The 24,133-nt window shown below is 43.9% G+C and overlaps 1 protein-coding gene across 1 annotated transcript in view; it reads left to right on the top strand.

Annotated features, from left to right (window-relative positions):
• Positions 1 to 24,133, top strand: part of dnah5l (dynein, axonemal, heavy chain 5 like) — a 41,944-nt gene that overhangs the window by 4,609 nt on the left and 13,202 nt on the right. Inside the window, exons 7-55 of the mRNA XM_046044437.1 lie at positions 1,236 to 1,328; positions 1,436 to 1,539; positions 1,938 to 2,034; positions 2,114 to 2,194; positions 2,771 to 3,025; positions 3,403 to 3,552; positions 4,164 to 4,282; positions 4,360 to 4,496; positions 4,576 to 4,738; positions 4,903 to 5,014; positions 5,234 to 5,362; positions 5,838 to 6,037; positions 6,354 to 6,507; positions 6,686 to 6,796; positions 6,923 to 7,078; positions 7,247 to 7,375; positions 7,778 to 7,993; positions 8,086 to 8,232; positions 8,311 to 8,483; positions 8,605 to 8,675; positions 8,750 to 8,857; positions 9,353 to 9,540; positions 10,117 to 10,311; positions 10,470 to 10,604; positions 11,148 to 11,205; positions 11,468 to 11,599; positions 12,104 to 12,321; positions 12,860 to 12,994; positions 13,196 to 13,372; positions 13,549 to 13,638; positions 13,791 to 13,925; positions 14,314 to 14,415; positions 14,618 to 14,785; positions 14,984 to 15,190; positions 15,615 to 15,707; positions 16,152 to 16,388; positions 17,468 to 17,533; positions 18,098 to 18,238; positions 18,732 to 18,863; positions 19,076 to 19,186; positions 19,573 to 19,727; positions 20,321 to 20,442; positions 20,789 to 21,018; positions 21,091 to 21,249; positions 21,330 to 21,486; positions 22,338 to 22,483; positions 22,656 to 22,790; positions 23,199 to 23,300; positions 23,403 to 23,516. Coding sequence (XP_045900393.1) covers positions 1,236 to 1,328; positions 1,436 to 1,539; positions 1,938 to 2,034; positions 2,114 to 2,194; positions 2,771 to 3,025; positions 3,403 to 3,552; positions 4,164 to 4,282; positions 4,360 to 4,496; positions 4,576 to 4,738; positions 4,903 to 5,014; positions 5,234 to 5,362; positions 5,838 to 6,037; positions 6,354 to 6,507; positions 6,686 to 6,796; positions 6,923 to 7,078; positions 7,247 to 7,375; positions 7,778 to 7,993; positions 8,086 to 8,232; positions 8,311 to 8,483; positions 8,605 to 8,675; positions 8,750 to 8,857; positions 9,353 to 9,540; positions 10,117 to 10,311; positions 10,470 to 10,604; positions 11,148 to 11,205; positions 11,468 to 11,599; positions 12,104 to 12,321; positions 12,860 to 12,994; positions 13,196 to 13,372; positions 13,549 to 13,638; positions 13,791 to 13,925; positions 14,314 to 14,415; positions 14,618 to 14,785; positions 14,984 to 15,190; positions 15,615 to 15,707; positions 16,152 to 16,388; positions 17,468 to 17,533; positions 18,098 to 18,238; positions 18,732 to 18,863; positions 19,076 to 19,186; positions 19,573 to 19,727; positions 20,321 to 20,442; positions 20,789 to 21,018; positions 21,091 to 21,249; positions 21,330 to 21,486; positions 22,338 to 22,483; positions 22,656 to 22,790; positions 23,199 to 23,300; positions 23,403 to 23,516 — 6,945 coding nt within the window. The remainder of the gene's footprint in view (positions 1 to 1,235; positions 1,329 to 1,435; positions 1,540 to 1,937; positions 2,035 to 2,113; positions 2,195 to 2,770; positions 3,026 to 3,402; positions 3,553 to 4,163; positions 4,283 to 4,359; positions 4,497 to 4,575; positions 4,739 to 4,902; positions 5,015 to 5,233; positions 5,363 to 5,837; positions 6,038 to 6,353; positions 6,508 to 6,685; positions 6,797 to 6,922; positions 7,079 to 7,246; positions 7,376 to 7,777; positions 7,994 to 8,085; positions 8,233 to 8,310; positions 8,484 to 8,604; positions 8,676 to 8,749; positions 8,858 to 9,352; positions 9,541 to 10,116; positions 10,312 to 10,469; positions 10,605 to 11,147; positions 11,206 to 11,467; positions 11,600 to 12,103; positions 12,322 to 12,859; positions 12,995 to 13,195; positions 13,373 to 13,548; positions 13,639 to 13,790; positions 13,926 to 14,313; positions 14,416 to 14,617; positions 14,786 to 14,983; positions 15,191 to 15,614; positions 15,708 to 16,151; positions 16,389 to 17,467; positions 17,534 to 18,097; positions 18,239 to 18,731; positions 18,864 to 19,075; positions 19,187 to 19,572; positions 19,728 to 20,320; positions 20,443 to 20,788; positions 21,019 to 21,090; positions 21,250 to 21,329; positions 21,487 to 22,337; positions 22,484 to 22,655; positions 22,791 to 23,198; positions 23,301 to 23,402; positions 23,517 to 24,133) is intronic.

Here is a 24,133-nt window from a genome sequence, read left to right as displayed (position 1 = left end):
TTTAAGTCAGAAGAAAGACACAAGCTCAAAGAACAGGACCACAGAGTGCTGAAACATTAACCACTCACCTAAAGTTCAGCTCTAACAAAGCAAAAACAGACTCTGTTGACTCTGGAGCCGTTGGAGAAGTGTTGTGTGGAGTAAAGAATCACATTAAACTTTCTGGAAGTCTGACGGATGTATTTGGGTCGGGTGGATGCCAGCAGAACACTAACTGCCTGAACGCAGAGTGGACGAGAAGTAATGATCCGGGGCTGTTTGTTCTGCTTCCACTGAAGTGAAATCACAAAGCTTCTGCATTAAAAGGTATTCAGACGTGTTCCTCCAACTTTGTGGCAAGGGTTTGGTGAAGGTAGAAGAAAAAGGTTCATAATGAGATGTTTGTAACCACAGTCAGCGTCTGAAACGTGCAGAAACCTTTTCACAAATCCACCATAATTTACCTGTTAGAGTGACCCATAATCTATACAGCAAGGTAGTTGGGACTGATGTGAAGAAAGGAGACATGTCCTTGTCTAAAAGTTTCATATCAAGTCATGTATAACAAAGGATGGAATAAATTGTTCTAGTGTGCCAAAACCAAAAAACCAAGAACAAGAATCTCCAAACATAAATCGGACATCAGGCCTGCGGATACGACCTCTCGGGTTGTTAGAGAAAGCTGTCTGTGTTGGTGATCCAACCACGCAGAGGTGCTAATCTAAAGAGCATAATTAAATGTCTTATTCTAGTTCATTTTCCTGTAGAACATTTTCAGGACAGTGTGATTTGTCTTGTTCTTCATTGACACATGACAGCAGCCCTGATATGTACACCTTGTGTGTTTTCTGTCCATATTGGTGACATACATGTGAACATGTTAGTATCTGTTAGCAATGTGTGTTTTGTTTTTGGTTAACAGACTTGTGTGATTTTTAAGAAACGGGAAATTTTCCATCAACTCTTGGAAATGTCAACAATTGCTGTAAATTGCTTGTGTGTTGTTTCCTTTCATTTCACCATTTAAACGTTGTTTCCTGGTCCAGACGCTGGTTTTAACCTGTTAGACTTGTTTTGGTCCCAGAAAGAAACATTTAGAGAACACTGTTCCTTCTGATGTCTCATTTGATGTGTGACTGACAGGAGGTGACGTCTCCACCTCTGTGGACAGTGCAGGAATATCACAGTTAAGACATCTCTACCACTTTGGATGTGTGCAGTCAAACGGGTGTGTGTTTGTGTCGTGTGGGTTTCAGACTACAGTCAACAAGCTGGTGAGCGTTGTGTTGTCTGTGACTAAAGACATCCCTCTGTGGACCTACTCTCATCTGCAGTACAGACAGCAGCAGGTACGCTCATCAGTCAGCTCACGCATCCCGTTATGGAAACACCTGTTACCAGACAGCCGATCACATTCCACCTTTACGCTCCCTCGCTCTCTCTCTGTGTCTTCCAGGTGGAGCAGGCGGCGGTCCGGGATGCAGGAGACGACATCCCGGTGAAGCCGCCGGTGCTGAGGCCTCTGGACCGACAGCTGGCCGAACACAAAGACGTCACCAAGTCAGTTACACAGTGTTTCCTTTCTTTAGTGTGTCAAATAAAATACATTAGAAAACCGCATTTCTGACTTACACTAACGTCATACAATCCGAGCATGACGTTGAGCTACAAAGCTACTGTATAATACCCTGGGAGAAAATCACTTTAACAAGAAAGTCTTTTAGACCTCCAACAAATTCAATCAAGTGGAGAATAAAGGATGGAACTATTATATTTTCATCTGCTAACACTGACTGCTCAAAGTCATGAACTGGCAGGCAGCAAAAACTAATTTAATAATAATAAAGATTATGGATCTGACCTTTTTTAACTGACAAAATGATCTGAGCTGCAGAAAATCTGAGCTAAATCTGTGAGCCCGACCACAGTTCATGTCATATTGTTGTTGTTTGGAGCAGGTTGGTGATCCAGCTCGGCTCCATCGTGTCGTCTCTCAGAGCTCAAGCTGCCGAAACTCTGAATGAACTCACTCACTTCTCGACTCTGTGGAACCAGGTGTGTGTGTGTGTGTGTGTGTGGATCTCATGTTGATGAATGATGATGACGATCTGGACTAACAGTCGGATGTGTTTAGGACCCAGAGGAGCAGGTTCAGGCCTTCCTTCAGTCCGACCCCTCACTGACAGAGTTCAGCTCTCAGATCTGCTTCTACTCTGTGAGTCCAGTCTCTGTTCAGGGTCACTGCAGTTCAGAGTCACAGTTTGAAGCTGTGACTGTTTCTGATGATTTTTCCTTCCTTCTTGAACAACGCTACCTTAATGCAAATTGACAGCGTCTAACTGTAACCAATGTATGTGCAAAGAACTGCATTTGTTACAGTGATGACAGAAGGCAGAACACGATGCACAGTTCATCTCTCTGCATGTTAAACTCGTGCTGCTGCAGTCTGACGTCATTCTGTCGTGTTGAAAGTGAAACAGAAACGTTTCAGTCAGATTGCTGACTAGCATGTTTGTTCAGAGGTGAATACCTCAAGTTAAATGACCTTCAGGTTAACGTAAAGTGGTGGCCTTTAGTCTGGTCCCAGCATAAATCAGACATCTTCTTTGGAGGCTAAGTTTTTAGATGGAGCTTGGCAGCATCCTGAGCTCTGATGAATTCAACAGAAACGATGTGTAAAAGATGAATTCACTTCACAGTTTCAGAATTAGCAGATCAGTTCTACCATTAAAACTTGTGTTCAAACAAAAAAGTTGCTCTCTTTACCCATGATGCCTTGCTGTCCCTGCAGAAGCTGGAGGTGCAGATTTCGGAGCTCCCGGTCTTCTGTACGGTGGGTTCGGTCCTCTTCGACACCGACCAGCTGAAGCTGGCGCTCACTCAGGAGTGTCGTCTCTGGAAACGAGCCTTCGGCGCCGCGCTCAACCGCCGCGCGTCCGCGGACATGGACGACATCTTCTCATTCGTGGACGGTCTGACCAAACGCCTGCAGCGGCCAATCACAGACCTGGAGGATGTCCGAGGAACCATGGCAGCGCTCAGAGAGGTCAGCCAGCTTCTGATTGGCTGCTTCTCCCTCAGACATCACACATTCATTCATTCAGTTTAATTCTTGTACTCAACCCTTCACATATTCATTCACTTTTGTCTGACTGAACCATACTTGAACTAATTAACTAATTATTATTATATGAATCTGTTCTGTCATTCATTCATTTGTTTATTCCTTCTTTAATTAAACAGTAGCTTCTTTCTTACATGTAGAGTTTATTTATTTCCTCATGAATTTATTTTTTCACATTAATTTGTATCAGTATTTTTTGTCTCTGTGTCTACTTTCAGTCTATATGTGTCTAGTACTCATTCCTTCATCCTTGCGTTTTTTCCTTCACTCATTCACCTCCTCACTGTTTACTGTTTGAGGTTCGGGAGGCGGAGGTTCGTATCGACGCCACCATCGGTCCGGTGGAGGAATCCTTCGCTCTGCTCAACAAACACGAGCTGCTCTTCAACGACGGGAACGCAGAGCGCGTGGACGGCCTGACGTACGCCTGGAAGACCCTCAGCGCCCTGGTGAGACGCCAACGGTGTCACTACAGAGGAAATGTTGTTAAAAAATAAATGCCACAGAGCACATGATGGTGTTTGATTGGACCGCTGAAGAAAAAACAGGAGAAACTAGATGTTTAGAAAACACAGTGGCTGTGATGAGTTCACTGACTCTTAACATTATCACTGCAGTTTTTAACGTCAGCCAACTTTAACAGAGTAGATGGCAGTTTTTCATTTTTGTATTGTGACACCGCCCTCTGGTGGATGCTCTTGATAATCTGTAGCACTGCATGTTGTTGGAGGAAAACTGTTTTGTCTTATATTATAAACCAACATTCATTTCAGAAAGTGGTAAGTAGAGCAGAAATAATAATACAACTGCAGAATATTGCTGTTTTGGAACCTTTTTGTTTGTTTGTTTTTGACAGTTTTCTTTTTGTTATTGTCTGTCTTTTCGTATTTCTCATCATTGGTTATTTTCCCATCCTTATACTTGGCTTGTTATGTTGATTCTGTGATTTTTAAATAGTTTTTACATTGTTTGATTGTTATGGTGTGGAACCAGGAAGACGAGCGTCCACTTTGTGAAAACTGAATAAAGACGTACAGATGGGAATGTGTTGTGGTTTCAGGTGGTGCAGAACCAGAACACTCTTGTGAAGATCCAGCCCAGCATGAAGGCGGACCTGCTGTCTGCAGTGCAGAGCCTCCAGAACCACGTTCAGAGCTTCTGCACCGAGTACAACCACAGGTACACTCACACTTCAGGGACGCTCAGGTAGGACGCTGCATTACAACAGGCAACAAGTCAACCGTGTGTGTTTGCAGGGGTCCAGGGATGGAGGGCCTGGCTCCAGCTGAAGCCAGTGACCGGCTGCAGAGTTTTCAGGCGGAGTTTGATCAGCTGTGGAGGAAATACACCACCTGCTCTGGAGGAGAAGAGCTGTTCGGACTGTCTGTTAACGGTACAACTGACTGACTGACTGGCTTCCTTCTCTCCTTCCTTCTCTCCTTCCTTCCTAATCCGGCCTCTCTTCCCTGCAGAGTATCCGGAGCTGCAGAGGATTAAGAGGGAGCTCTCTCTGCTGTCCAAACTCTACACCTTGTACAACTCCGTCATCGACAGCGTCACCGGATACTACGACATCCTGTGGGCCGACCTCAACATCGAGAAGATCAACACCGAGCTGCAGGACTTCCAGAACAGGTGCAGCAGGTTCTGATGTTGTCCAACATTGATGTTGGACATTAGATTAGATTAAGATGCATGCAGCAACATATTTTTATGTTTTAATGTAGTTAAAATGTAGGTTTTGGTCATCAGAGTGCATCTATTGCTCCACGTCTCACTGGGTCTTCTTTCGTTTTCAGGATCCGAAAGCTGCCAAAGGCGCTGAAGGAGTGGCAGGCCTTCAGAGATCTGAAGAAAACCATCGATGACTTCACTGAGACCTGTCCTCTGCTCTACATGATGGCCAACAAGGTCGGACTTCTGTTTCTGTGGGGGTGAAATGATTTTAATGCAATTTTCTAATGGTTTAAATGTGTGTTTTAAGGCTCACGTTACACCTCAGTGACAGACTTGTCAGCTTGATCCATGTCCACTTTACAGATTTTTTCATTCCTAAACTTGGTTATGTGCAAACATCCTCTTTAAGGCAGTGATCGTCATTCTGTTCAGTGAACTCACTGTGTCCTTCAGGCCATGCTGCCCAGACACTGGACTCGTCTCAGTGAGCTGACTGGTCACAGCTTCCAGGTGGAATCAGAGAGTTTCTCCCTGAGAAACATCATGGAGGCTCCTCTGCTGAAAAACAAAGAAGACATTGAGGTACTGAGAACGCTGAAGATGTTTACGAACAGATGCTGGTTGTGTGTCTCTGGACATATCATAATCAGTATCCTTAATTCTGTTACTTTCACTTCTTTCTCAGATCTTGGTTTAAGGCACACTGCAGTTCATTTCATCTTTAATGTGTCTCACATAATTCTGCCTCTTCTTCAAATGTAAAACTTACCTGTTCCTCCTGAACTTGTTTTTGTTTATTATATAAAGGGATTTAGCTTTTTAGTTTCACGTTTAGTCCTGTGTTTCTTTGTTTGTTCCTGAAAAGTCGAGAATAATCTTAAAAAATTGGGAATAACCTTGAAAAGTCAGAAATCTGGAAAAAAAATCCAAAACTCAAAGTTCTGCAACCCTGAAATGATAGAAAATATCCAGTTTTCCGGGTTTAACCACCGAAACTTTTGCCTTGCTCTCTCGCTGAAAGAAAACTGCTGATTCTTGTTGCTTTCCTGTGTTTCAGGACGTTTGTATCAGCGCGGTGAAGGAGCGGGACATCGAGGCCAAGCTGAGGGACGTGGTGGCCGAGTGGAGCAGCCAGACACTCAGCTTCGCCACCTTCAGGACCAGAGGAGAACTGCTGCTGAGAGGAGCCGACACGGCTGAGAAAATCTCCATGATGGAGGACAGTCTGATGGTGCTGACGTCTCTGCTGAGCAACAGGTGAGGAGACGAGAATGTAACAAACAAGGAATGCATGAAATAATCAAATGGATAGAACAGAGAAATGAATAGGAAAAACAAAAAGGAAGTAGCGTGGAAATGCCTGTGAAAGATCTGTTAATTAATGAGCAACATTTAGGACCAGCGCCAGGGCAAAGAAGGAAATAAAGAAATAAAAGACTTGAAAGGTAGAAAAGACAGATCTAAAAGGGAAAAATGAAAACAAGCATGTCAGAAAGAATGGAATAAAAGAAGGAAAGAGCTTGGAAATGTCAGTGAGGGAATGAATGAACATCTGTGGTCCTGCCTCCTGCAGGTACAATGCTCCGTTCAAGCCGTCCATCCAGCTCTGGGTCCAGAAACTCTCCAACACCTCAGAGATCATCGAGAAGTGGTTGTCGGTTCAGAACCTCTGGATCTACCTGGAGGCCGTGTTCGTGGGGGGAGATATCGCCAAGCAGCTGCCTCAGGTCACAAACAACACTCAGCAGTCTGATCATATCATCATATCATACGTCTGTAAACCACGTCACCATGGTGACTTTGGTTACAGTGTTGTTGGTGCTCAGTTGGAAAATTTCTAAAGTTTTTTGTTCACCGTGTTATGTGTGTAGTTGGAACTCTAAAGTTTGTCTTTATCTCGTCCAGGAGGCCAAACGTTTCCAGAACATTGACAAGTCGTGGCAGAGGATCATGCAGCGAGCACACGAGCTTCCCAACGTGGTGCAGTGCTGCGTGGGAGACGAGACGCTCAGCCAGGTGCCACCCACGTGCCTCTGAGCAACACGACACTCACAGTACTCTGCCATGGTTGTTAAAGATGAGACTGTGTCTGTTCAGTCTTGATTCAGACCAGGATCATCTTCTTCTTTCCTCCTCCTCCAGCTGCTGCCTCACCTCCTGGAGCAGCTGGAGCTCTGTCAGAAGTCTCTGTCAGGTTACTTGGAGAAGAAGCGCTTGGTGTTTCCTCGTTTCTTCTTTGTGTCTGACCCCTCGCTGCTAGAGATTCTGGGCCAAGCCTCTGACTCGCACACCATACAGGTAACACACAAGTGATACACAGAGCATAGAAATACAGTTAAATACATAATACAGTTTTATAAATGTAGTTTTTTATTATCATTTAGGTTCCTTTTCTAAAATGCATACCATTTCTGTTCTTATTTTCTTGCTCTTAGCTTCCTTCTTGTGGTGTTATTGTTTTTCTAGGCTCATCTGCTCAGTCTGTTTGACAACGTTAACAGAGTTGTTTTCAGTGAGAAAATCTACGACCAGATCGTCAGTTTTCAGTCTCAGGAAGGAGAAACTGTGGATCTGAGTCAGCCTATCCTGGCACAGGTACACAATCATGTCTAACTGTCTTTATGTGGACTTTCCATTAAAGCTAGGGTAGGCAGTTTATTTCAGAAGCATATTTTGTTTTATCTAGCAAATAGTTTTAGTCCGTTATCTAGCCTGTTGTTCTAACCTAAATCTAATTTTAACATTAAAGTGCCCTTGTGAAGATTGGAATATTTACGACTTTGTCATCCCAAACTGGTAGTAAAATAATAAAAAACAGAAATTTGGCTGGTGTGCATGCATTATAACAGAGGTTGGTGTTTTCTACAACTTTATTTAGGATGCCAGATACCGGCTAATAAAAACAGTCACACGGCTTTGTTAAATTTTTGTCCACTGAAACATGTCTCATTAGTATGGATTATATGTTGCCTCATGAAGGAGACTTGTCTCTTCCAGGGGAACGTGGAGATGTGGTTAGGACAGTTGCTAGCAGGCGTGAGGCAGACCCTCCATGCTATCATTCGTCAGGCCTACCTGGCCATCAGCGACCCGGGCCTGAAGCTGCTGGAGTTCCAGTCTGCGTTTCCAGCTCAGGTTGGCCTGCTGGGAATCCAGATGATCTGGACCAAAGATGCAGAAGATGCGCTCGTCCTCAGCAAGTCTGACAAGAAGGTGATTTTATTTAGAAATAAGAGCAGAGTGGAAACATCTTTCACTATCATGAAGATGATCTCCCCTCACGGTCCCCTCTCATTGGCTTACAGATCATGCAGACAACCAATCAGAAGTTCCTGGACCTCCTCAACGAGCTGATCGATATGACGACCAGGGAGCTGAGCAGAAACGAGAGGACCAAGTACGAGACGCTCATCACCATCCACGTCCACCAGAGAGACATCTTTGACGAGCTGGTGGGTGGACGGAGGGATGGATAGAAAGATGGAAAAAGATGTAGTGTAATATTTTCTGTTGTGTTTTATCTCCATCAGGTGCGTCTGAACGTGCGATCTGCGTTGGACTTTGAGTGGCAAAAACAGTCCCGGTTTTACTTCTTGGAAGAGACGGACAGATGTGTCATCCAAATCACAGATGTGGAATTCATCTACTGCAACGAATACCTGGGCTGTACAGACAGACTGGTCATCACCCCGCTGACCGACAGGTACACAGACACCTGACACATTAACACATCTCCAACTGCTGGCTGATACCATTATTGAGACGATGCCTTCGTTGCCCTGTCAGAGCCAAAAAAGTGAATCCTCTTTTGAACATCTGTCCAGGTGTTACATAACTTTGTCCCAGGCTCTGGGGATGAGTATGGGAGGAGCTCCGGCCGGTCCGGCAGGAACAGGTAACAGTATTTGTCTCTTGTGACAGCAATATTGACTTAGTTCCATGTACCACTAATTCTGTGTTTGAGTCCAGGTAAGACAGAAACCACTAAAGACATGGGCCGCTGTCTGGGGAAATATGTGGTGGTTTTTAACTGTTCGGACCAGATGGACTACAGAGGACTTGGACGCATCTACAAAGGTGTGTAAATGTGTGTGTCATAGCGCAGTAGTGTATGGACGTATTTGGATTTCAGTCCAGTTCAGATTGGTTCACATCTTTGGCATTTGAAGGATTCCAAGAAAAGTGTCAGGGACAAAATCCTGACCTACTTTTCTGGTAATGGCGCAATCGGAGCAAATTTGGGTGCCCAGAGATGAGAGGAGAGCCATGCATAGACAGTCAATGCAGAACAGTCGACAACTCTATCAACTTACGAAGCCTTCATAACAAGACCAAAATCCACTTAGACTACTTGTCTTCCTTTTCAAATAAGACATTTCAAGAAGACTCAGGTCCTGTAGTGACTGACCATTGATAAAACAGATAGAGATCCAGAAATTACAGTCAACAGGTAGAAGCTAGACATGGTGTCCAAACAAACATCTGAGCAACCAGATGTAGACAAAATGTTACTAAACTAACACCAGAGGATCTACTGGGACAAGTCCACCAATTTGTTGTGCGTCTCTGCAGGTCTGGCCCAGTCCGGAGCCTGGGGTTGCTTTGATGAGTTTAACCGCATCGAGCTGCCGGTCCTGTCTGTCGCCGCCCAGCAGATCTACATCGTCCTGCAGTGTAAGAAGAACAAGAAGAAACAGTTTGTCTTCACTGACGGAGACGTGGTTGACATGGACCCTGAGTTCGGCATCTTCCTCACCATGGTAACGAAGCTCTGAACCTAATGATGCACCGGCATGAGGGTTTACTGTCATTCATTCACAGAACTATTACAGAAACTGTAAGTGATGTATCTGTCCCCAGATACTCATGAAGTGTTCATGAGTGAATGGATTTTGTTTTGAGTGCAGAGCGAGGATAAATGAGGTTTTACAACCAAATTAGGCGTGTAAATCGCTTCCGTTGTGAAAAGGCCTAAAGAGTTAAAAACGTAAACTGTAGTAGGCCTACTGTTCAGCAGTGGGTTCTAGAAATGAAACACCATAAAAACCAACAACAGAGTTCTACAATACCATCCGTTCTAATCGGAGATCTATTTAGCTCCGTAAAAAAAAGAAACCTTATCTACCACAGAAGAATCTGCAAATGTAGAGCTACATCAGACCCAGTCAGAGTGCTTTAGAAACGAACTACCTTAGAATCTGACTTCTAGAACTGATCTATCTTATAACCAGTCTGAGCTTTAGAACTTAAGTACCTCTAAACCAGAGTTTGGTTTGAACTAGCGGGGAACCGACCACAAAGTTTCAGACTTTACCTGTAACTTCTTGGTCCTCCAGAACCCCGGTTACGCCGGTCGTCAGGAGCTGCCCGAAAACCTGAAGATTCAGTTCCGCACAGTAGCCATGATGGTCCCGGACCGGGCCATCATCATGAGGGTAAAACTGGCCAGTGCAGGTTTCCGTGACAACCAGGTCCTCAGCAGGAAGTTCTACACCCTCTACAAACTGTGCGAGGAGCAGCTCTCCAAGCAGGTCAGACTTGATACTTCAGAAACACCACTCCTCGTGTCCGGCAGGACGCTAGGCTGCCAGATTCAGCAAAAAGACTTTGTGTCTCAGTTTCAGTGCGATCTTGTCATTTCTTTCAAAATGCTACAAACATACATAATCCCATAATGTCTTTATAACAGGTCCATTATGATTTTGGTCTGAGGAACATTTTGTCGGTTTTGAGGACGCTGGGAGCTGTGAAGAGATCCAACCCGTCAGAACCAGAGAAGACCGTGGTGATGAGGGTCCTGAGAGACATGAACCTCTCTAAACTGGTGTGTTTTGTAGTAACCTACACTGTGTAGAGAGAGGACTACATGTATAACTATATGTATCTGTAAAACATAAACAAGGCTTTTGTGTTGTTTAAGGTTTTATTAGTCATGAGCAAGCTATTCTGACAGTTGGCCACAATTGGCATCTCTGCTTAACACACACATTTGGTGTGTTCAAGATGACTTTTGCTGACTTCATTGTCAAATGTGAGCAATGAAAAGCAACTGCAGTCGCCGGACGCAGCTGCCTTGCTCCTGCGAAGTTTTGATGTCATGTGACATAGTGACGTTTTGCAGCACCAGCATGCATCATGCTAAATCAGCGCTGCGAATCGCCGCAAGAAGTGAAACGCACCTATTGTTACCTGGTCACAGAGGCATGCTGGGAAATACACATTTACCACCTTGGAAGGAGGATAAAGCATGTATGCTGCTACTATTCCTGTATTTTGTCTCTGAGCTTAAAGAGTTGAAATATTTTATGCTGAGATTATTAGTGACATTTTCACAGCAGTAACACAGATTCTCTCTGGATCTCTGCAGGTTGATGAGGATGAGCCTCTGTTTATGAGTCTGATCAACGATCTGTTTCCTGGTATTGGTAGGTTTCTATCTCTCTCAATACATAGCAAACTGCAACACACTAACACAGTCAGTGAATGTGATCCACAACATCCGTCTGCTGAGTTTCTAATCAGAGTGGTTCTGACTGTGGAAATGAACACATGAACATTTCCAAAGTGTCCATGAAGTGACTGCTTTATTCTGCAGCTGTCTATTTTGTATGTATTCATATTCAAGTCACAAGTTTAGTAGCCACTTACTCCTAAAAAAGAGTTTTTTATCCTCCCCCTCCCCTGTAGTTCTGGATAAAGCAGGGTATCCAGACTTGGAGTCGTCCATCTTCAGTCAAGCTCAGCAGGCCGGTCTCATCCCTCATCCCCCCTGGATCCTCAAACTGGTTCAGCTCTACGAGACGCAGCGAGTCCGACATGGTACGGATCATTTGAGACAGAATAAGAAACTGTTGTATGGAACAAATAAAATCCTGATGATTTATCTATTCTTAGAGAACATTAGTGGAGATAAACATGGTGTTATAGAAGAGGTCATGGTGTTATTAAAATCTGGAGAGCCGATATGTATTTCTAAACAGCAGGTGCTTTCCATCCTGGTACTTATGTTTTATTTCTACACATGACCAGCAAAACAAGGTGGTATTCAGTACCTGCTTTTTACCACTAGATGTCAGGTTTCTCACACATTCATGTTTGGAATTATACTAACTCAGAACATTTAATAAAACATGTGTGCCTGATTAAATCAAAACTTCCAGGAAATTATGAGTTTAAGGAGGAGTAAAATAAAGTTAAACTGTTTTATTTCTCTACATGACCTATAAACGATAAACTCCTTGAAGAATAATGGAAAAATGACTGCAGACATGTCCAGCATCATTACACATCCTCAGTGGAATAAGTACAGCTGTCCTCCTGCAGGCATGATGACGTTGGGCCCCAGCGGAGCCGGGAAGACGGCCTGCATCCACACGCTGATGAAGGCCATGTCAGAGTGCGGCTCCCCACACCGGGAGATGAGGATGAACCCCAAAGCGATCACGGCCTCGCAGATGTTCGGCACGCTGGATGTCACCACCAACGACTGGACCGACGGCATCTTCTCCACACTGTGGAGGAAGACTCTCAAGGCCAAGAAGGTGGATGCATATTTTAGCTTCCAGACATGGTTTACCTGAATGTTTAACCTCTTTCAAGTCTCATTTTCATGTCTTTCTACTACTATAAAGCTCAGGAGAAAATCAGTAAACAATCCAGACCCTAAACTGTACAAACAGTAAGAGATCACATTACATTAATTAATTAATAATTTAATAATGGTTCTGAAATAACTATATCTGAATTAGTGACTAAATAGGACAGCTTTTGTTGTTGCACCTCAGCTGTGGAATAACCTGCCGGACAAACTCAGACTTTTTTAAAACTGATTCTCAAAACTTTTAAGTCTTTTATAACTTGATTTAATCTGGATGATATGTATTGCATGTGTGTATTGATGTGTTTAACTTTTTTCCTCCACAGAGATAAAAGTGCATAATTATAAGATGAGAATTAAGAATTATTAATAAGGTTTTTATCATGTCTCAAAGTTGCAAAGATAAATGCATCTACAAAGTGAGAAGGTAAACAAAGCCACAGCAGGACATGTACAGTATGTCAGAACTTTGTGTGTCTCAGGGTGAATACATCTGGATCGTGCTGGATGGTCCGGTTGACGCCATCTGGATCGAGAACCTTAACTCCGTTCTGGACGACAATAAAACTCTGACGCTGGCGAACGGCGACCGAATCCCCATGGCTCCCTGCTGCAAGGTGACCTCACAACATCTGTCTGTCCATCATGTTTCAGTGAGCAGGTTTACGTGACCTGAAGCAGCCGCTGTCAGCCAATCAGAGTCCAGTGTTGTGAGAACTTAGGATTCCCGATCAGTATATTTTAACTTAATCAAACAACAGAGCCAGAGGAGGTTTAGAAACTAAAGTGAAGCCACGTCTTCTGTGTCCGGCCTCCAGATTGTCTTTGAGCCCCACAACATCGACAACGCCTCCCCGGCGACGGTGTCCAGGAACGGGATGGTGTTTATGAGCTCCTCGGTGCTCGGCTGGAGCCCCATCCTGCAGGCCTGGTTACAGAAGCTACCGCACCAGCAGGCCGACGCCCTGAAACTCTGCTTCACCTGCTGCTACCAGGTCAGGAGGAGTAAAGTCAGGACAGCTTTTCAAATTAGCATTTTTAGAGATTTCAAAATTACAGCAGAGAGAAAATATATGGTGTGGGTCTCTTTGTAAATGTTCTGTGCACTGAAGAACAACGAGACAGAAGAAAAAGAAAAGCTTAGTGATGTTTTTTTCTGTTCCTCCTACAGGACTTGTTGGACTTTGTCTCCACTGCTGTGTCTCCTAAGATGCAGGTGCTGGAGTGTATGTACATCAGACAGACCATTGACCTGCTGCAGGTACGACGCAGGAGTGAAACACAGTAAAAACCTTCATTGTAAATCTCAGTAAATAATTCCTCCCCCTAGCTTTTTCTTTACGAGTCCTGATGTTTGTGGTGTCGCGCGTCATTCTGCGTTTGTTTTGTTTTTTTTCACGTTGGTGTGTTCAGGGTTTGCTCCCAGCAGCGGAGGAGAAACAGGGTTGCCGTGGCGATGTGGGTCGGCTGTTTGTGTTTGCGGTGATGTGGTCTCTGGGGGCGGTGCTGGAGCTGGACGACAGAGCCAAGATGGAGGCCTTCATAAAGGTGTGTGTGTGTGTGTGTGTGTGAGAATCCTTTCTGTCTGTTGATGCACTTCGTCTGTCTGTAGGTGGCGCTCTTGTCTGTGGAGAACACTCACATTCTAAATACTCCTTGTAAAAGCCTTCTACTTTTCACATGGCAGAAACGTTCTGTAGATCTAAGCATCCTCTAGGCTGCAAACATTTACCTTCAGCTGACCTTCTACCTCTCATTCAGAGGCCCCAGAGAGCCAAGAGGTTACATGACCATGTTCAGTAATGCAATTATAGAATTCACATTACAACATTTTTCTTTAATCTATGAATGATTTTTGTTTTTAAAGAACGTCAGTCACCTGATTGCTTGGTCATTTATGGGGCGCTAACGGGTCTTCTTTGTTGTGTTTCTGAAGCGCTTCAGCTCGTCTCTAGACCTACCGCACACTCAGGACGACCAGACCATCTTTGAGTTCACCGTCAACGAGCAGGGACAGTGGGAGCACTGGTCCAACAAGGTCTGTGGACACTAAACTGTGTCTTACATACATTTACAAACATGTCTCCTCCAGACTCACAAACACAGAGCACGTGGTAGGAGGTCCAGGACACTTTGACACACTTCAAAGATCCTGCATCGTCAGAAGGTTCTGGTTGTCTTTGCAACCTGACATGTTGGGTATTTGGTTTGAGATCTTAACCACTAAATTAAATGCGCAGGTCCCAGAATATGTCTACCCCAAAGACCACATCCCAGACTACTCGTCCATCTTGGTTCCCAACGTGGACAACGTGAGGACGGACTTCTTGATGCAGACCATCGTGAAGCAGAGGAAGGCCGTGCTGCTGATCGGAGAGCAGGGGACCGCCAAGACCGTCATGATCAAAGTGAGGCATCCTGCTCTCAAAGGGCCACGCTGTTAAACACAGATGTAGATATTTGTGTGTGAGACACTGTCAGTTACTGCACTCAGACAGATGTGATGGTGTCTAGTGAGAGTTTTCTTGCAGCATCTAGAGGCCATTAGAGAAAGGTTAAGTTAGCTCATGCTAATGCTGTGTGTGTCTCTCTGGCTCCCCCTGCAGGGCTACACCAGTAAGCTCGACCCGGAGCGCCACCTCAGTAAGACGGTGAACTTCTCGTCGGCCACGCTGCCCAGCATGTTCCAGAGAACCATCGAGAGCTACATCGATAAACGAATGGGCGCCACCTACGGGCCGCCGGCCGGACGCAGGATGACGGTCTTCATAGACGACATCAACATGCCTGTTATCAACGAATGGGGAGACCAGGTCGGCTTCAGGCTCTATCTGATTGGCCAATTTCAGCTAGTTTCCTTTCTCCTTCTGTGTCTTGTTTGCTTGTCACTTATTTTGAATTATCATAAAAATATGATCCGGTCTTTACTGGATTTTCTACTGAATGGCTCCACAACAATTGAATTAATTAAATATCAGATTATTGAAATGTAAATTTGCTTGCACTTCCAGAAATAACATCAATAATCTATTTATTTTTATTATTATGTAATTTCTGCTCTCCTCCCCTCAGATCTACACAAATAACCAGTGGGTCTTTGGCACTGTTGTTTTTATTATAAACCTCCACCTGACACGTCTATAACCAATCACATTATTGAGCTCCACTGTTCCCCCACACTTTAGAATAAGCACCTATCAGATTGTTGTATTTGTCCCCGCCCCCTGTCTCCCTCAGATAACCAATGAGATTGTGCGTCAGCTGATGGAGCAGGGAGGTTTCTACAGTTTGGACCGTCCAGGAGAGTTCATCACTGTGGTGGACGTTCAGGTAACAACATGGAGGCGACACCTGCGGGATCATCAAGCTTCTTCTCTAAAGTCACTTTTATTTATTTATTATTTAGTTTCCACTTCACGACGTCGGTGTTTAGATTTCAGCTTGGAGGTTCAGTCTTTTGAACTGTAGTGGAGCACAACTCAAAGGTCCACTTACTACATTTTACTAGAGCTTTCAACCGCATGCACTTGTCATCAGAGCCTGGAGATTTTTTGGTTGTGTACCCACACAAGTACACATTGTATGTTCTGTATTTATTGTCAGTAAGATTTCTCTTAACAAACTTAAAAGTGATTTATATTTTCTAAAGAGTATATTTTAAGAAAAGTTATTTGGGTTAGACTGTTCTGGTTCAAATGACCCCTCTCAGAATCATTAACAGTATTAAAGCTGGATGATAAATGACTGAATGAAGAGTGTAATAACCTTTAACAGCTGGTGGCGGCCATGATCCACCCGGGCGGCGGGCGGAACGACATCCCGCAGCGTCTGAAGAGGCAGTTCTCCATCTTTAACTGCACGCTGCCCTCCAACTCCTCCATTGATAAGATCTTCAGCACTGTGGCTCAGGGATACTTCTGCCCAGAGAGAGGCTTCCCCGCCGGGGTCTGCGACCTCGCCGCCACCCTCGTACCCACCACCAGGCGGGTGTGGCAGGCCGTGAAGGCCAAGGTAAAACATTCCTGACTTCTTTCTTAGATGCTCACATCTTGTACATGATTTGTTTTTACTTCTTTCTGTAACATAAAAAACCTTCTGTCTCAAAATCCAGTTTTTCCATCTCTCTGAGTTTTATCTAAAGAGTTTAATCTTTCTCTGCTCTGTAGATAATATAGATGTTGTTCAGGAAAATTATTTGTTGAAGCACGTTTGAGTCATAATCCATTCGTGGCAAGAATATGTTAATCTTTGGTTGTTTGTCTTTTCTTTTTATGATTTTTTTCTATTTATTGTGTGTGCTTCTATTTAGAATTTAGAAAAGTTTTGTTAAAAAGAAAATCAAAGTACAGTTGACTTAAAACAATGTGTTAATGGAATAATTAAGACTCCTGATGTGAGCTTCTCACAATAAGTAACACATTTAGTTATTTAATCTCACTAAACACTAAATGAAAGCACAGATCAATAAAAAGTCATGCGTGCGTCCTGTGTGCTGAACATAACAGACTGACAATCAGCTGTTTCCTGTTTTATTGTTAATGTATTTTTGTCAAGATAAAGCTCAAGTCAGGAGAGGTACTTAGATAATAAAAGAATGAAACAATATCTAATCTAGTTTTTTATCAGAATATTTGGTAACAGTCTGCCTGCAGAGAGTTTATAGAGGGTTTGTAACAATACAACAGCTCATTTGTTCAGTTGATTCAATAATTCATCGGCTTGACAAACAAAAGCAATAAAACATCTTGGTTAGTGTATGTTCATGACTTGTCACATGTACTCGTATATTGATAATCTGTTAAACAGCTACAGATTAAGTGAAACAGTTAAAATGTTACCCTAAACTATCTACAGGCAGACTGTCCAAATAAGTTAGTATCACTCCCAGCTTTTATTCTGAAGGCCAGATGTATATCCCAGCGGTACACGTTTATAACTTACTTCTTTCTTCTACTTGTTTTGCTAACCTCTGCACACACAATCATTTGTCTATAGTTTGACCCTCAGTGGCCTCCCTTTCTCACAGCCACCGGCTGTTGACCAGATTCAAACAAACCTAATGAAACCTTCTCCTCTCTGCGTGTCCTCAGATGTTACCGTCACCTGCGAAGTTTCACTACATCTTCAACCTGAGGGACCTCAGCAGAATCTGGCAGGTAGAAAACACACATCATTTAGTCTGAATACCTCTGAAGCAAAACACTTTCTGCCTTTTCTTTCTTTAGAGGTTCTTCTTTTCTTGAGTATTTCCACTTTTTTACTATTTAGCACTATTTTACACCCCTACATTTATCACTCTGTAGTTAAAATAGTTTCCATACCACTGACGGACAGCACATTTGTGTCAGTATCATCTAAAACGTCTTGAAGTGTGTATGAGCCTAACATGTCTGACCTCTCAGGAAATCAGTCAGCTGATCTGAACACATGAAAATCACCAGAAACGTCAGCAGTGTAATGCAACAGTCAGACATGTGAACACATAGATCATCTTACACTGTTCATTCTGCAGTATGAGGACCTTTATTTTGGTATTTCTGAACATCAAACGGCTAATACTTTTGCAACTGAGTAAAGTTTTAGATGCAGGTTTCACTTGTCACTGTGTGTTATTGATTAGTTATTGGAACACGTCACAGTGTGTGTCGTGTTACTGGAACACGTCACAGTGTGTGTCGTGTTATTGATTAGTTATTGGAACACGTATTGTCGTATTTCAGGGGATCCTGACTGTGACGTCTGAGGTGTGTCAGAGCTCTGAGCTCCTCTCTGCTCTCTTCCACCATGAGTGTAGCAGAGTGATCGCTGATCGATTCATCGACAGCAGCGACAGAGAAACCTTCAACAGCATCATGGAGAAGGTGTGTGAGGTTTGGTTTATGCTGTGTTTTAGTTTTTATATTGATTTCATACTGCTGATAATTTCATTCCTGAAAATATTCTTCTCCTACAGACTTCTTAAGACGCTCGATATGCACAGTGAAATAAATACATACACAGTATAAATATTCTATATATCCACACAAAAGTAAAAATAGGAAAGGTAATAACAAGGGGAAGTGCAATGAACAAATGATGGTGCCATGCATGGATAATAATACACGTTTCATATGACAAAATGTAAAAAAACTGCACAAACAAAATGTAAAACTGTAATATCCCTGATCTGAACAGAATACATTATATTATCAACCTAATATGAAAATGTGCCTGTTGTTCAACAAGATATGAAATCAGCACAGAGCGACACAAACTTTATCCAATAGAAAATATCTAATCAAATCATAAATCATCATATGAAAACAAAAAGGTGTAATAAAGGGAATGAAAGCGTCAGCACCCTCCTCTCCCCAGATCACAGTGGAGGATCATGGGAGAGCACTGACTGAGCATGCTCAGTGGAACAGCTGCTTTGTGGACTTTCTGCGTGAAGCTCCAGAGGCGACGGGAGACGAACCTGAAGACACCGAGCTGGAAGCCCCGAAGGTCCTCAGCTCAAACCAGTTCATTCATTGTCTTATTTCTTTTGGTTATTATTGTGTTTTTATTAGAGTAAATCAAGTTTTTTGTGTCATTGTGGTCAAAACGTTTGACTTTCTAAAATATAAAAACTGTCACACATCAGTACAGTAGTATCACAAAGCAGACCCCTGATCCCTCTGATGGTTTGGACCTGTAATAGTTGATATGATTGACAGATGTATGAGCCAATCCCGTCACTGGATGCTCTGGCAGAGCGGCTGTCTGTTCTCCAGCAGCAGTACAACGAGGCAGTGAGGGGCGGAGTCATGGACCTGGTCTTCTTCAAGGTAAAGGGGTTCATCCAAACCACCACTTCTTTTACCTTTTTTTTTTTCCTTTGCAGCTTTAAAATGGACTAAACACTCTGGACTTTGTTCACATCTTGATGGATACCTGCTTTAAACAAGGAGGGAGTCAGTCGCTAACACACAAAGTAGCATTAGAAGCTCTGTAATTGGCTAATTTTTGGCTTGCTTGCGCACCTGATGAATACCCAGATACTGTCACGGCGCTGTGGTCAAATAGATCAAACAAACCAGCGAGGCGGTGACGTTCACAATAACACTTTAATAACTTTTAAAACATGCTGCTCTTTCTGCTTTATAACAGTCATCTGTTGGCCCTCTCTGTTTTTCTATTGGTTAACGACCCTCTCTGTTTGGTCCAATGGCAGGACGCGATGACCCACCTTATGCGGATCTCGCGGATCCTGCGGACGCCGCAAGGGAACGCCCTGCTGGTCGGGGTCGGGGGGTCGGGGAAGCAGAGTCTGACGAGGCTGGCGTCGTTCATCGCAGGATACCAAACCTTCCAGATCACACTGACCAGGTCTGAAACACGTCACACACCTCCATCACGAAGCAATGTGTTTGTTGTGGAGCCAAGCAACTTATTCAACAAAACAAGAAATTTCGAAAATTTGAAAGGCTGCACAGTAAACCTGCAGCTCAGAACAAATGCAGTACGGACAACTGTGATGTGTAGAGACACAAAAAGTTACAACAACCTCCTCAGAACTGTTACGTAGTCACTTAGCACTGCAAAATCAGGCTTGAAACATTAACCAGAGGCAGTAGACTGCTCTTTAGGCTGCTGTTGAGTTACTCTTTAATTAGGGAGTCCACAGTAAAGAGACGACAGGTGCTACAAAGGCCCCCACCAAACTCAAACCTTAAACCTCGGGCCACCAGCTCGACCAGTTTATCTTAACAAATTTTGTTTGTTTTTATTTTGTGTTTGTGAGTTGGGGAGGGTGGAGAGGATAAAGAAAGTACCGTACATGAATGTGTGTTCATACATGAGTCTGATGTGTCAGATGTTGAACCCAGCAGCAGCTACACTGGAGGCATTGATCCAAAGGTGAATGTTTCTGGTCATCCACACAAATATCCACTCAGGTTATTGGTGTGTGTGTCCTGCAGGTCGTACAGCAGCAGTAACCTGCTGGAGGATCTGAAGGCCCTGTATCGTATCGCTGGTCAGCAGGGAAAAGGAGTCACGTTCCTCTTCACCGACAACGACATTAAGGACGAGTCCTTCCTGGGTACCTGACCGTCTAAAGGCTGCGTTGTTACAGCCGGAATAGGAAATCGTTTTACTATTCTTACTAGTGGGGGAGCTAAAACAGTATAGATTGTCCTGAAGGTGGTGCTAGAAAGACGGTCATGTAGTTTTAAAGTCTAAATGGCTCGTCCTCAGAGGAACAGGAATGTCATCGATAAATTACACAAACATGTGCCTGTTAGATTTTTCAACAATTTTGTCCTGATGATGGAGGAAGAGGTCACAGTGATTGGAATCATCCTCTGGAAACCATGAATATCCATAAATATCTGCCCAGTAGTTGTCTAGTTTGAGCTGCTTCTGAACAGTCTGCGCCTCTCCTACAGAATACATGAACAACGTCCTGGCGAGCGGTGAAGTTTCCAACCTGTTTGCTCGTGACGAGCTGGACGACATCACTCAGGACCTGATTCCTGTCATGAAGCGACAGCACCCTCGCCGACCTCCCACCTCAGAAAACCTCTACGACTTCTTCCTGTCCCGCGTGCGGAGCAACCTCCACGTCGTCCTCTGCTTCTCGCCTGTCGGGGAAAAGTTTCGGACTCGTGCCTTAAAGGTGAGTTGAGCTGGATCACGTCTGGTTGACTCTGTGTACTGTAGGAGCACCTCTGACCTCTGACCTGAACAGTTCCCAGGCCTTATATCTGGCTGCACGGTGGACTGGTTCCAGCGCTGGCCTCGGGACGCCCTGGTGGCCGTATCGCATCACTTCCTGTCTCAGTACCAGTACCTCCGCTGCTCAGAGGATGTGAAGCAGAGCGTGGTGGTCACCATGGGAACCTTCCAGGTAGTGCTCGCTGTGCATGTGGTCAGGTGTATAGTACCAGCGTGTCCAGCTGACTGATCACGTGACCTCTGTACCTGCAGGACCTGGTGGCTGAGAAATGCGCAGAGTATTTTGAGCGTTTCCGCCGTCAAACGTTTGTGACGCCCAAATCCTACCTGTCCTTCATCGACAGCTACAAGGTCATCTACGCCGAGAAGATCGCTCACGTCGGCACGCTGGCCGAGCGCATGAAAACGGGTAATGGGGTCGGGGTTGATCTTGTTCATACTTGCTACTCATACTCAAATGTGTGCTGACTTGAAGGTGGAAAATCTGCAGTCAGAGCAGATCACGTTAAATATGGAGAGAACGGAGCGCACAGTCGCTTCTCAAAGATATTCATGGTGTTGATCTCTGTTGTTCACATGAAAACTGCAACAATTATTCAATCAATTGGTCCATAGACAGAAATGATAATGAAATGATCGTTGTTGGTCATTTTTATTTACCAAAAGTTCCTTCATTTGCTTCTCTCAGTATTTCTTTGTCAGACACTCAGTTATCAGATCATTAGGTGCAATCAGCTAAAAGTAAAACAGTCTAATTCAACAGTCCTGCAATAAATGCTCCTTTGTGGAGGTCATAAGGTTTCCTTATATTGATAGGTGTTTATATTATTTTGTCCACCCCATTTTGTCAATATAATGGGGCATAAATTACAGAAACAAAACTCTTTATAATGCAAAACAACTGTTTACAACAATTTCAACAACAAGTCTTTGGGGTTTGTAGTGTTGAAATGATTGTGTTTATCGTGCAGATTATTGGAAATGATTGTGTTTATCGGCAGATTTATTGATGATGAAAATTTGCTTGTTGCAGCTCTAATGAAAAGTGGCAGAAGTAGAAGAAAAGTGACGTAGCCTGCAGATGGCTGAGCAATGCGTGAAGTGGGGCTTGTAAGATTGTTTTCAGAAAGTTAGCAGGGGGATGATTTCAGATGTTGATCGACAAGCTCTTCGATTGAGGCACACTGACATCTATAGACTGAGAGTGAGGGCTGAACAGGTGTGAGTGCGCTGCTCATAATCTGCTGTTGTTTTCTGCAGGTCTGAGTAAACTGATGGAGGCCGAGCAGTCGGTGTCTCAGCTCTCTGAGGAGCTGGTGGCGAAGGAGCAGGAGCTTGATGTCGCCTCCCAGAGGGCAGATAAAGTCCTGCAGGAGGTCACGGCCAAAGCTCAGGCTGCTGAAAAGGTCCAACGAAACACAAGACATGGAGAGAGAACTGAACCATTCTTAGAGTTTTACCATCAGAGAGGCAAAACTTCACGTTACATAAATCAAGAGTTAACACAAACACCACATGTCACTCTGTAGCTGGTCTGTTAGTCTAGTGGCCATAAAATACACCCCCCTCTCTTTTCAGGTGAAGCAGCAGGTGCAGAAAGTGAAGGACAAAGCTCAGCTCATTGTTGACGAGATTGAAGCTGATAAAACATCTGCAGAGTCCAAACTAGAAGCTGCAAAACCAGCACTGGAGGCTGCTGAGGCTGCATTACAGGTCACACACACACACACACAACGCATGTTTCCATCACTTCAGACGACATTACACTGACTTAGATTAATTTCCTGAAGAATTACTCTAACCATAACCTTAAACCAAGTCTTCACCCAAATAGTTAATGATTTAAAATATATGGACTTGCATTTTGTCCCCTAAAGGAAGGCGAGTCCCCACAACGTAACTGTGTGAAGAGATTTATGTCCCCACAACATGAGTACAACAAGCTCTTTCTCACACACACACACACACACACACACACTTCCTCTCTTCTTCAAAGTGAGTTTTTATGAATCTGTTGAACTCTTGTTTCAGCAGCAGAGGCCGTTTGAATTGAAGAGAGGTGTTCATGATTTACGCTGAATGAATGAATCGCCTCCGGTTAAACCTTCTGTGTCTCTGCAGACCATTAAACCAGCAGACATCGCCACGGTGAGGAAGCTGCAGAAGCCTCCTCATCTCATCATGAGGATCATGGACGCCGTTCTGCTGCTGTTCCAGAGGAAGGTGGCCGAGTCTCCCCTGGTTTCAGATATTCACAGAGATCTTGGGACTCTTTCCTATCGTTCGTTTATCGTCTCACTTTTTTCCTTCGCTTGTGTTTGTCAGATCGACACGGTGACGGCTGACCCTGAACGACCTTGTCCGCGACCCTCGTGGCCCGAGGCCATGAAGCTGATGCAGAACTCCTCTTTCCTCAGCATGCTGCTCAACTTCAGCAAGGTCACACACACTTGTATTAATAATAATTAATTAAATTTCAACATATTAATAAATATAAGATTTATAAATCAGTTTTCACATTGAATGTGATGACAGTCAAAGACCCCACATAAATAATTTACCTGTATTATTCATCTATTCAATTCAATTCAATTTTATTTATATAGCGCCAAATCACAACAACAGTTATCTCACAGTGCTTTTCATAAAAGAGCAGGTCTAGACCGTACTCTGTGATGTTATTTACAGAAGCCCAACAGTTCCCACCAAGAGCAGCACTAGGAGACAGAGGCAAGGAAAAACTTCCTTTTAAGAGGCAGAAACCTCGAGCAGAACCATGGCTCAGGGTGGGCGGCCATCTGCCTCGACCGGTTGGGGTGAGAGAGAGAGAGAGAGAGAAAGAGAGAGAGAAAGAGAGTGAAAGAGAGAGAGAGAGAGAAAGAGAGAGAGAGAGGGGAGGGAGGCAGCCTACACAATATACACACAGAGGTACAGACAGTGAAGGTGATGTTGCTATAGACTAAATGAAAAATGGTACAGATATTTATAGTAGTGTTAATGGTAACAATCGTAATGTTAATGATTATAATAACAATAATAACAATAAGACTAGCAAC

Source organism: Micropterus dolomieu, linkage group LG01, assembly GCF_021292245.1.
Source record: "Micropterus dolomieu isolate WLL.071019.BEF.003 ecotype Adirondacks linkage group LG01, ASM2129224v1, whole genome shotgun sequence".
Taxonomy (NCBI): domain Eukaryota; kingdom Metazoa; phylum Chordata; class Actinopteri; order Centrarchiformes; family Centrarchidae; genus Micropterus; species Micropterus dolomieu.
The sequence above is the reverse complement of the archived record's forward strand: the minus strand, read 5'-3'. Positions and strand labels throughout refer to the sequence as shown.